Raw genomic sequence first — 12,205 nt, forward strand, 5'->3', positions numbered from 1 at the left:
TTTAAATATATTTATATGTTTAGTAATATGGTATATAGAAAATATAATAGATATAAACACATAATTAAAAAATAAAAATTCTCACATTTTCCTAATTGCAAATATGTTGATGCTCATAGACATATTTACACTGTTTTTTGAATTAACATTCTACTATTATAACATTACACAAGTTCTTGTGGCTAAAACTTGGGCTAGTACTATGTAACTTTTCTGTGTGTAATTTTCTTATTTCTAAAAAAATAAAAATAATACCTAATATACAGTTATTTCAAAGATTAACTACATTTATAAATGGAAATTACTTAGCATAGTATGAAGACAAATAAAAAAGTGATCAGTAAAAAACAGTTATCATTTGCTTACCATATCTTCTAATGTAGTGGAACAAAGTAATTGGAAGTCATTATGGAAAGTTTTGGGTACAAAACAAAATGTAATAATGAAGTAAATAGAAACAAAAACTTCAGAACCAGAGAGGAACACAGGGATGTCATTGCAGGAATGGAGATAAGTCAGTATTTGTCAATTTTATATCTTTCATGAAATAACTTGAAAATTGCTTTTCATCCTGAATTTGATAAGCTTAGATCTATAGGTTTAGTTAAGCATGTAATCACATACTTATCACGGGCATGAATAAAGGGAATGATTATCTTCAATATATCAGATTTTTAAAAAGAAGAGAAAAAAATAACAAAGACATATTTTAGGCATATTTTTACATTCATGAAATTAAACACAAAGAAACTTATAAACAAAGTGAACATTATATTCAGAGTTGAAAAGTAGAACAGAAACCAAACAAAATACAATAAAGGGCTTATCTACTGAAAGCAAATTAAACACATGCATTTATCCCTCTTGTCCTTTTAAAAACCCACTAAATGAAAGGGGATTTTTAAAATGACATAAACATACAAACAGAACAAGAGAGGAGAAAAACAATGGACATTAAATATCAGATAGCTGATTTAGCCCCCCAAAAGCAGAATCCTAAACTGATAATGTTAGGAGTTAGTTGGACAATTAGGTAGTCAGAGCCAGGGTCCCCAACAAGAAAACAGGGAGCCAGGACAGCTAAGGCAAAACTGGACTACCAACCTGTTTTATAGTTTAGACAAGTCTGCAATAGTATCCCTTTTTACACTTCTGTAAAAGTGACTTTTGCAAGACATCCTGAGATGCAAAAATTGACCATAAAACATTTGTCACTATCACAAGCTGAGGCAGTTAAGACATAAGTCTCCAGATGTCAGCCCAAAAAGACCATCAGCATATAAACATTAACCTGATAGGTAGACAGGTGCATGATAGAAACCCTGATTGTCATGACTTAGCAGCCAAAACTTACGGAGTTTTGGCTGCATAAGGGCGCACACTCTGTTTACCTAAAGTAGTTTTTCTGCAAGAGAGCTTATAAGAACCCCTTGATTTGAACACCAAAATGGCAACCCTTTTGGGTCCCCTCCCTCTTTGGGAGCTTTGTACTATCGCTCAATAAACTTTGCTTTGCTCTCTACCACTCTTTGGTCTACCTCTTCATTCTTTGAAGTGGTGTGACCAAGAATCCCAGGCACCAAAGGAAAAGAAATCATGAAATACTAATTGGAATAGGCTATGGGAAACTTGACATGTACTGCAGTAGTATTCAAGTGTTTCTAAATTGTAATAGGATGGGATTTGAAAGGTGGACTTAAGATAATTGGTTGAAATAAGTTGTGTATTTAGCAATCCTGTTTTCCTGTGCTAATGAATTGTTTCTGTTGTAGACTGAAGGTCATTGAAGGCTGTTTTCTTTGGGGAGACTGTGAAACGGGGACACCAGTAACAGATGTGCTGTTGTATTTCCCAATAGAAGGGGAATACCATATTGAAACTAGTGTGTTTAATTTAAACTTGGCACGTTGGATCCTGGGAACCAGCCTTATACATTCTAAGAAGTATATTGAAAGACCCCTCTTCCGGAAGGAATTAAACCAGCCGAAAGAATAAAAACTGTTCATGTTGACAGCCTTTTCCCAATCAACAACCCAGACACATTGTTTTCTCTGAAGATAATAGCCTGTAAATCCATATATGGTCATAGAGATGTTGAAATAAGCTGTTAAATATTCAGTTGCTGATATGAAGGGGCACTAGACATATGATGAAACAATTTAATATGGAAGATAGAGACATGAAAAAAATCAAGTTTTTAAAGTTTGAGGTGCCAAAGAATACAGAGGGTGAAGAAAACAAAATGGCAATATCCTCTGAGGAGTTAGAGAAAATATTTCATCCACAAATTTAACAATAAGGTGCTATTTAAAAAATAACACTCAACAGATAAGTAATAGTTCTAGAAATTTAAAAGTATGATAATAAAAATGAAAATAAAAAGAAAATAGGAAGTTCACAAGATAAAATTCCAGAAATCACACAAAAAGTAAAATACAATGACAAATGATGGAAGTTTGAGAGATAAGAAATTTAAATTAAATAAGAGTTTAGGTAATACAGTAGGGGTTCTCAGTATGAGTAAACAGGAAATTGAATTGAATAAATCACAAAATAATCCAAGAAAAATTCTCAGAATTATTTAAGGTGGGTTTCTGAATGGATATTTTAAAAATCTGGTTTCTTATATATGGTCAAGATGCAGAATAGCATGGAATTTCCCAACAGCAATACTGGAATTTGAAAGGGAATACCACAGTTACTTAAAGTAAGGCAAAGTAATTTCTAGTCTATAATTCTATACAAAGCCAGAACTACATAACTGAGATTTTTAAGTTTTTATAATCTCTTTATTTCCTAATGTAAAATGTTCTTGCTCCCAAATAAAAAAAAACAATTGAACAGGAAAAAAAAAGACTTTACTTTCATCCTGATTGAAGATAGTATCCAGATGCAATCACAACCAGATTCCCAAACAATAGTTGCTTGACCAACAAAATCTGGTGAACTTTCAACCAAATGAAAAGATGGAAGAACTGTATAAGCAGCTGTCCTCAATCTGTATTTTTCATGAGAATCTCTATTAGGTCAAATCCCATCAGATGTTGAAGCAAACAATTTCAACTGTCAGTGACTTAACAGGTTTATGTCTTGCTCATGAAAATACCAAAGTGGATGAAACTCTCCTGGTTGATTCCCTTTGTGGATCTGACTTGGGGACTGTAAGAGTCCCCTACTAGATTATTTGAATTTAGTTAGAATAAGAGGAAAAAGTTGTGTGCATCCCCCTCTCGATACAGTTGAGCCTGGATAGGTGTCTCACCGACATCTCTTGTCTTGAAGAAGGGTAAAAACATTCTTAGATAATTGACCATTTCTTACAGTAAAACAGAAGTGTAATAAAACTCACTAATCCCCCTCCATTGTTCAAGAATGGTTTGACTTGAAAGAACTATATATATTCTAAAATAATAGTAATTAGGAAAAAATAAATATGGAGTATATGAAATACAAATGTAAAATGTAAGAAGATCACAAAATCCAAAGTGAATGAAAAACTTGTATATATTCACGTACTACCTCATAGTTGCCTTATATTGTAAACAGAGCTTTACATATATCCTATCTTTCCAGTTTTTTTTTTTTAATAATTCTAAAAGTTAGTATGTTTGTTTCCCTTTTCAGATTAGGAAACAGATTTAGGGAATTTAAATTATCCTGGGGTACCTGGGTGGCTCAGTTGGTAAGGTGTCTGCCTTCAGCTTGGGTCATGATCCCAAGGTCCAGGGATTGAGCCCCACATTGGGCTTCCTGCTCATTGGGGAGCCTGCTTCTTCCTCTCCCTCTGCCTGCTGGTCTTCCTGCTGTGCTGCCTCTTTTCTCTCTCTCTCTCCGTGTGTTAAATGAATGGATAAAATCTTTAAAACAAACAAAGAAATAAATATCTTGGGAAATTCTCTGTTAAGATATAACATTAAAACTCATGCCCAAGGGGCACCTGGGAGGTTCAGTGGGTTAAGCCTCTGCCTTCAGCTCAGGTCATTATCTCAGGGTTGGGATCGAGCCCCCTGTTGGGCTCTCAGCTCAGCAGGGAGCCTGTTTCCCCTCTCTCTTCCTGCTTGTGATTTCTCTCTGTCAAATAAGTAGACAAAATCTTAAAAACAACAAACAACAAACTAAAGCCCAGGTAATATGATCCCAGGAGATATGTTCTGTAGCAGTCCAATGGTCTACCTTTATGTGGTCTGATAAAAGATCCTTGGAAGAGCTCAGGAAATAAATGTAGGGGAAAAAATGAAACCATTTTAAAAATAAAAGCCATTGATAAGATGCCTAATGAATAATAGAATAGACACTGTTGTAAAACCCCAATATGTGATATTATAGTCAGATTTGAGAATAGAGAGCGATTATATAAGAAAACAGTGGTAGAGAAAAACCCAAGAATGTGTGATGGTGAATTTTATGTGTCAGCTTGACTGGGACATATTGCTTAGATGATCAAATTTTGTGGGTGTTTCTGTGAGGCTGTCTTTGAACAAGATTAACATCTAAATCAATGGACTTTGAATAAAACAGAAATGTTATCCAATCAGTTGATGTCCTAAATAGGATGAAAGGATGGACCTTCCCACAGAGTTGTCCAGCCAACAGCCTTCAGATTGGAAGTGCAGCATAAGCTCTCTCTGGGTTTCCAGCCTACTGGCCCACTCTGCAGGTTTTGGACTTGCCAGCCTCTATAATTATGTGAGCCAATTCCTTATAATAAATCTAATTATAACAAATTATAATAAATGTTCTGTTTTTCTGGGGAATTCTGACTAATGGAGTATGAAAAGATTGCTAAGAGAAATTTAAGATAATTAAAATTGCCATTCATGAACAAAATAGCACCCAAAATATTCCAGGTTATTAAAGAACAAAACTTTTGAAGAAAAGTGTCCTGAATTTGAAAATTTTCTCAAGAAACCTTGGTAAAAACTGGCAACACCAAAAAAAAAAAAAATAAAAACCAAAAAACAAAACAAAACAAAAAAACTGGCAACACCAAGATATAATGTGGTTAATATGCTGGATTTCATAACTAATGAATAATTCTATAGGAATCTTGGCATCATGTAAAGTCAACCTCAAAAGTGGAAAAACTCAGACTGGCTTTAGTCTTTGCCAAAATGAAGTGCTTAAAAGATAGTCAAGAATGTCTGTCTAGAGGATGTTGAAAATGGCTTCTTTAGGGGGTATATAATACTGTTACATTTTTTTTTTTTTTTCCTAGTCCAGTTGCCATTATGGTATAAAAACATTCTTTCCTTTTTAAGAATTCTGACTATGGGATTTTGAGACATTATTACTTAAATCAGTACAAGAAAAGAGGAATTAAATAAAATAGCTCAACATGTTTATGTAGAAAACCATAAAACCTAATCAGTAGTACCAGAAATTTCATTTGACAAAATTCAATACCCAATTGTGATAAAAACTAGGAATAAGAAACTTCTTTGATCTAATTAAGAACATCTATGAGTATCTGCAACTAACATAATGAATATAAATGACTGAATGTTTTGCCCTTGTTATGGACTGAATGCTGTGTTCCCTAAATTCATATGTTAAAACTCTAACCTCCAGTAGAATTGCATAGGGGGAGGTCTTTGAAAAAATAATTAGGGTTAAATTAGGTCATTTGTGAACATAGGGCCCTCATGATGGAATTAATGCTTTTACTAAAAGGAAAAGACACAGATCTCTCTCTCTGCTTTGTTGTGTGAGCATACCAAAGGAAGATAGCCATTTGCAAACTAGGAAGAGTGCTCTCACCAGACGCCACATCTGCTGATGCCTTCATCTTGAACTTCCCAGCCTCCAGAACTATGAGAAATAAGTGTTCGTTATTTCAACCACTTAGTCTCTGGTATATTTGTTATAGCCTGAACTGACTAAAACAGACCCTAAATTAGGAATGATTCAAGGCTCTCTGCCCTCACTATTTCCAGTCAATGTTTTACTAGAGTCTATGGATAATACAATAGGAAAAAGAATAATAATAAATGGCATACATTTTTTTTAAAGTTTTGCTTTCTTTTTTTTTTTTTTTAAGATTTTATTTATTTATTTGACAGACAGAGATCACAAGTAGGCAGAGAGGCAGGCAGAGAGAGAGGAGGAAGCAGGCTCCCCGCTGAGCAGAGAGCCTGATGCGGGGCTCAATCTCAGGACCCTGGGATGACCTGAGCCGAAGGCAGAGGCTTTAAACCATTGAGCCACCCAGGCACCCCTGGCATACATTTTAAGGAAAATATAACCTTATGTTTTTAGTAACCCAAATCTGTGTGTAGATCATAAGGAAGATCTTCCAAAGCTATCAGGACTTTAAGAGTGTCTAGACAAGTCACAGGAAACAAAGATATTGACATTGCTAAGATGTTCATTTCCCCCAGTTAATCTGTAGATTTAGTGTAATCCCCACTTTGATAATTCCAGGAAACATGTTCATAGATACTGGTTCTCAAATTCATAAGGAAATGTAAAGATCTTAGAATAGTCAAACAGTTTTAAAAAGAACAAAATGGAGAACTTACATTACTTTTTTTTTTTTTAAAGGTCAGATAGTATATATTTCAGGCTTGAGAGGTAAATGATCTGTTAAAGCTACTTCACTCTAGCTTTGTAGCATGAAAGCAGCATTAACAATATATAAACAAATGGGTGTGGTTTTATTCCAGTAAGATACTATTTACAAAACAGGTGGCCATATCGTGGGTCATTGTTTGCTCACCTCTGCTCTAGATATATGTATTGTGTTATTGGTAAGTATAGACATATTGGTCTAAGTATAGACATATAGATCATATATTGGTCTAAGTATAGACATATAGATCAGTGGAACAGAATAGATCAGAAGTAGACCCACATGCTATCAGTTGATTGATTTTCCATAAAGGTGCTAGGGACTTTAAAAGGTTAAAGGATGATCTCTTCAGTAAATGTTGCTGGAAGACTGGACATCTGTAGGGAATAAAATGAATCTTGACCCTTATTCACAAAACTGTATTAGAGTGTAGACTTAAATGTCAAAGCTAAACATAAAATTTCTAGTAGGGAACTTAGGAGAAACAAAAATAATGAACATGTAAAAGCTGTTCCACATTAATCATCAGGGAATTTCAAATTAAAACCTCAGTAAGATATCAGCATAGACCAACAAGAATGGAAACAATGGAAAAGATAATACCAAATATAGGCAAAAATGCAGAGCAGTTGGCACTCATTAATTCTTGGTAACAATGCAGAACAATCAAACTATTTTAGAAAACAGTCTGGTACTTTTGTATTACTTTATACACCCACAATTATATGATTCAGGTATTCTAAATATTTCCCAGGAACAATGAATCTTAACTCCAAAAAGATCTGTACATGGATACTCATAGCAGCTTTGTTTATGATAGCTAAGATGTCTAAATAATCCAAAATATCATTGTCAACAGAAAAAAAGCTGAAATAAAACAAAAGCATTTATTGGGATCTCAGAATTACAATTCAGTGAGCACAGATTTCCGTAGCAACCCAACTGTATCCCACTAGGGAACAAAAGTGAGGGTTTTATTTTAAAGACAAAAGGGGATGCTTGCATTTTTTTTTTTTACAAAGATTTTGATAGTTGTTGGCAGAAAAGTAAACTAAGCTAAACATAATTGATTCGTAAGGCTGTCATTAAAACAAAAATTTGTTACTATAGCAAGTCACAGATAAGTTTGCACAGAGTCCTAGGAATATTAAAGTTGGGCCCTATTCACAAGTTCATGATTCTACCCAGTGATGATGTGCATATGGCCTAACTCTTTAATGGCCTCCCAGATCCATTTTAAAACCCTTTGACAAAAGTGTCCCCATTTTATTCCACCTTTCGCATCATTGACAGCTAAATGCATAAACAAAATTTGGTATATTTCTAAAATGGCATGCTACTTAGCAGTAAAAACTAATAAATTACTAATAATCACAACAACATGGGGGAATGACAAGTACAAAATGTCAGGTATAAAAGAGTATGCCCTATATGATTCCAGTTATATAAAACTCTGGAATAGATTATTCTAAGCTATGTTGAGAAAAAGCAGATCCTGCGTTGCTTTCAGCCAAGTAGGCAATGGACTTGGAAAAGCAAGATAGAAATTATCTCTCTTACTTTAGGAAATTGTCACATGGGTATTCACATTAGTACCAATTCATGTAACTGCATTTTTTAATTGTGTTATATTAGTCACCGTACAATACATCATTAGTTTTTTATATAGTGTTCCATGATCCATTGTTTGCGTATAACACCCTGTGCTCCATGCAATCCATGCCCTCCTTATGACACTTGCAAATGACAGGCTCACCCATCCCCTCACCACCCTCCCTTCTAAAACCCTCCCATTTGTTTCCAAGAGTCCATAGTCTCTCATGGTTCATCTCCCACTCCCAATTTCTCCCCTTCATTTTTCCCTTCTCCTAATGTCCTCCATTCTATTCTTTATGTTCCACAAATAAGTGAAACCATATGATAATTGACTTTCTCTATTTGACTTATTTCACTTAACATAATCTTCTCCAATCCCATCCATGTTGATGCAAAAGTTGGGTATTCATCCTTTCTGATGGCTGAGTAATATTCCATTGTGCATATGGAACACATCTTTTTTATCCATTCATCTGTTGAAGGGCATCTTGGCTCTTTCCACAGTTTGGCTATTGTGAACATTGCTGCTATGAACATTGGGGTGCATATGGCCCTTCTTTTCACTACATCTTTATCTTTGGGGTAAATACCCAGTAGTCCAATTGCAGGGTCATAGAGTAGATCTATTTTTAACTTTTTGAAGAAACTTCACACTGTTTTCCATAGTGCCTATACCAACTTACATTCCCACCAACAGTGTAAGAGAGTTCCCCTCTCTCCCCAACCTCTCCAACATTTGTTTCTTGCCTTGTCAATTTTTGCCTTTCAAACTGGTGTAAGGTTATATCTCAGTGTGGTTTTTGATTTGAATTTCCCTGATCGTTAATGATGATGAACATTTTTTCATGTGTCTGTTAGTCATTTGTATGTCTTCTTTGGATAAATGTCTGCTCATGTCTTCTGCCCATTTTTTGACTAGATTATCTGTGTTTTGGGTGTTGAGTTTGAGAAGTTCTTTATAGATCTTAGAGATCAGCCCTTTGTCTGTAGTGTCATTTGCAAATATCTTCTCCCATTCTGTGGGTTGCCTTTTTGTTTTGTTGACTGTTCCCTTTGCTATGCAGAAGTTTTTTATCTTGATGAAGTCCCAAAAGTTCATTTTTGCTTTTGTTTCCCTTGCCTTTGGGCATGTGTCTTGAAAGAATTTGCTGTGCTGATGTCAAAGAGGTTACTGCCTATGTTCTCCTCTAGGATTTTGATGGGTTCTGGTCTCACATTGAGGTCTTTCATCCATTTAGAGTTTATCTTTGTGTATGGTGTAAAAGAATTGTCAGGTTTCATTCTTCTGTGTATAGCTGTCCAACGTTCGCAGCACCAGTTATTGAATATATGTAATATTGAGGAGACTATCTTCAGGATCTTCATTGGATATCTCCATTGGATATTTTTTCCTGCTTTGTTAAAGATTAGTTGACCATAGAGTTGAGAGTCCATATCTGGGCTCTCTACTCTGTTCCATTGGTCTATGGATCTGTTTTTGTGCCAGTATCATGCTGTCTTGGTGATCACAGCTTTGTAACATATAACTGTATTTTTTAAATGGATGCATTCCATTTGGTGTAAGCCACAAGTTAATACAGACTTAAAATAATGAGAAAAAAGAGGCAACATTTGGAGGACAGTTGATGAGAGTTTATTTAGGTTGGGGGAGGGTCTTGGAAGAAGGTTTTGAGAGGAAAGAAACATGGGTTCTCCTTCTAGTAACTTTTGAGGATTCTAATTATTAGGAATATAAGTAAAATCTTCTGATTTTTTCCCCTAAAACTTGTATTTGGAATCTGCTTATTTATTCAGTGTGCATTTATTCTCTTATTATTATCTATATCTTGATGAATCTGTGTCTGTTTCTCTATGTATCTATACTTTTCTTTGGGTATGCATGTATATATGTATGTATACATATATATGTATATAATCTTGATTATTACAAACATGTAAGAATTTAAAAAATGTTTTATTTAATTCATGCTCTCTCTTTCACAGGAAAAGTCAGATGCTGCACTATTGAAAAGAGTTCTGAAAATACAAATTGTTATGGATAAAGCCTTGGTATGTATTATTGGTATATGTCATCATATATTTCTCTTGTGTTTAAGTTCAAAGGGAATATGAAAAAGAAACTTGTCTTGTTTGCACTGTAGGTATTTCACACTGTTCATAATATGTATCTCAGGATAGCAAGACAGAAGAAAAATGTCGGTTGCTTTTACATTGAAGTGCAGGGGCCAATATTTATGGTATTGATTTCCAAATCAGTATAGAATTCTAGCAATAATGTATAACTCTGTATGTATGAAAGGATCTACTACACTATGATCTATTGGATTACAATTAGCTATAGATATTTCTGATTCACTCCATATCATGGTGAACTCTTTTCCTTAAACTGATTTCCATTTTAAAACAAGCTATTTTGTTTATTACTCAATTAGAGATCCTTGTTGTTAAATATTATCTTTTATGAGATTATCTTATGCTATATAATTGCTTGAGTTCTCTAGTGGAAGTTCTATATTTCAAAAATGAGATTTATTCATGGGAATATCCATTTAGTTATGGAAATTCTTGTTTATATAGTTAGTGAGCAGTCATATGAGCAGCAAGTTAAAAAATCAGATTTGTCTATTATCACTGATATTTTTATATAAAGTGTCTCAATGAGTGCTATAATGTCATGATTTTGTTCATAAAAGGAAATGTTTTAAAAAAAAAGGGAAATACTTAGATCTTTAAATAACTAAAAAAATCAGTAACAGTAAAGAATAGGCAGACAAAAATAATAAAGAAAAAACGCACATAGTTTTATAATCGGGATAGATTTTATGCAGACATGTCCTGTTTTTAATGTATACATGTATATATTAATATACCTTTGTTTTATATATGCCATTTTGTAAATTATCTTATAATGTTTTCCCACATATTAATGGAATATATTATTTCAATTTAATTTTGAAGTTCACATAGTGTCCAATTAATATATTTAATATAATTTAATTTACTAACTAATTTACTAGCTATCTGTGTGCCTTTCTAGTCTTTGTTGCTCTTGGTCTCCCTCTCTCCCCTGAAAGAGTCCCCCTTAGTATCTCTTGCAGGGCTAGTTTAGTGGTCACGAACTCCTTTAGTTTTTATGTGACTGGGAAACTATCTTTCCTTTTCTGAATGACAGTCTTGCTGGATAAAGTATACTTGACTACATATTCTTCCCGTTAAGCACATTGAATATATCCTGCCATTCATATCTGGCCTGCCAAATGGACAAATCCGCTGTGAACCTGAGCTGTCTTCCCTTGTAGATTAAAGGACTTTTTTTCCCCCTCCTTGCTTCTTTCAGGATTCTTTCTCCATCCCTTCACTTTCAAACTGCAGGTTTCTTTAGGTTTAAAATAAGTCTCCTCTAGGCAGCATAGAAATGGGTATTGTTTTTTAGCCATTCTGACACTCTGTGTCTTTTGATTGGAGCATTTATTCCATTTACACTCAGAGTGATTATTAAATAGATATGAATTTAATGCCATTGTATTACCTGTTAAGTCATTGTTTCTGGAGATTTTCTCTGTTCCTTTCTAGTCTTTGTCACTTTTGGTCTTTTCTTTCCACTCTTAGAGTCAGCTTTAATGTTTCTTTTAGGGTGGTTTCATGGTCTTTTAGTTTTTGGTTGTCTGGGAAACTCTATTTCTTTTTCTACTCTGAATGATAGTTTTCTTCCCTGCATATTTTTCCCATTCATCACACTGAATATATTCTACCACTGTCCTCTGACTTGCTACGTTTCTGTAATAGATAGATCTATCCTTACTGGTCGTCTCCTGCAAGTTAGGAATTTATTTTTCCTTACTGTTTTTAGGATTTTTTCCCCTATCTGTATATATTTTCCCCTATCTCCATACTATAGTATTTCTTGGTGTTGGCCTGCTTTTGTTGATTTTGATAGGAGTTCTTTGTACCTCTTGGATTTGGAAATCTGTTTCCTTCCCTAATTAGGGATGTTTAGTTATTATTTCTTCAAATAAACTTTCTGCCTTTTCCCCTCTCTTC

At 34.2% G+C, this 12,205-nt stretch overlaps 1 protein-coding gene across 1 annotated transcript in view; it reads left to right on the forward strand.

The window, feature by feature from the left end:
- The window catches only part of LOC111144594 (disintegrin and metalloproteinase domain-containing protein 18-like), a 99,338-nt gene that overhangs the window by 31,396 nt on the left and 55,737 nt on the right, over positions 1-12,205 (forward strand). The window contains exon 7 of the mRNA XM_022498970.1: positions 10,148-10,213. Coding sequence (XP_022354678.1) covers positions 10,148-10,213 — 66 coding nt within the window. The remainder of the gene's footprint in view (positions 1-10,147; positions 10,214-12,205) is intronic.

This window comes from Enhydra lutris, unplaced genomic scaffold (assembly GCF_002288905.1).
Source record: "Enhydra lutris kenyoni isolate GAN:26980312 unplaced genomic scaffold, ASM228890v2 scaffoldscaffold11, whole genome shotgun sequence".
In the NCBI taxonomy this organism is placed as follows: Eukaryota; Metazoa; Chordata; class Mammalia; order Carnivora; family Mustelidae; genus Enhydra; species Enhydra lutris.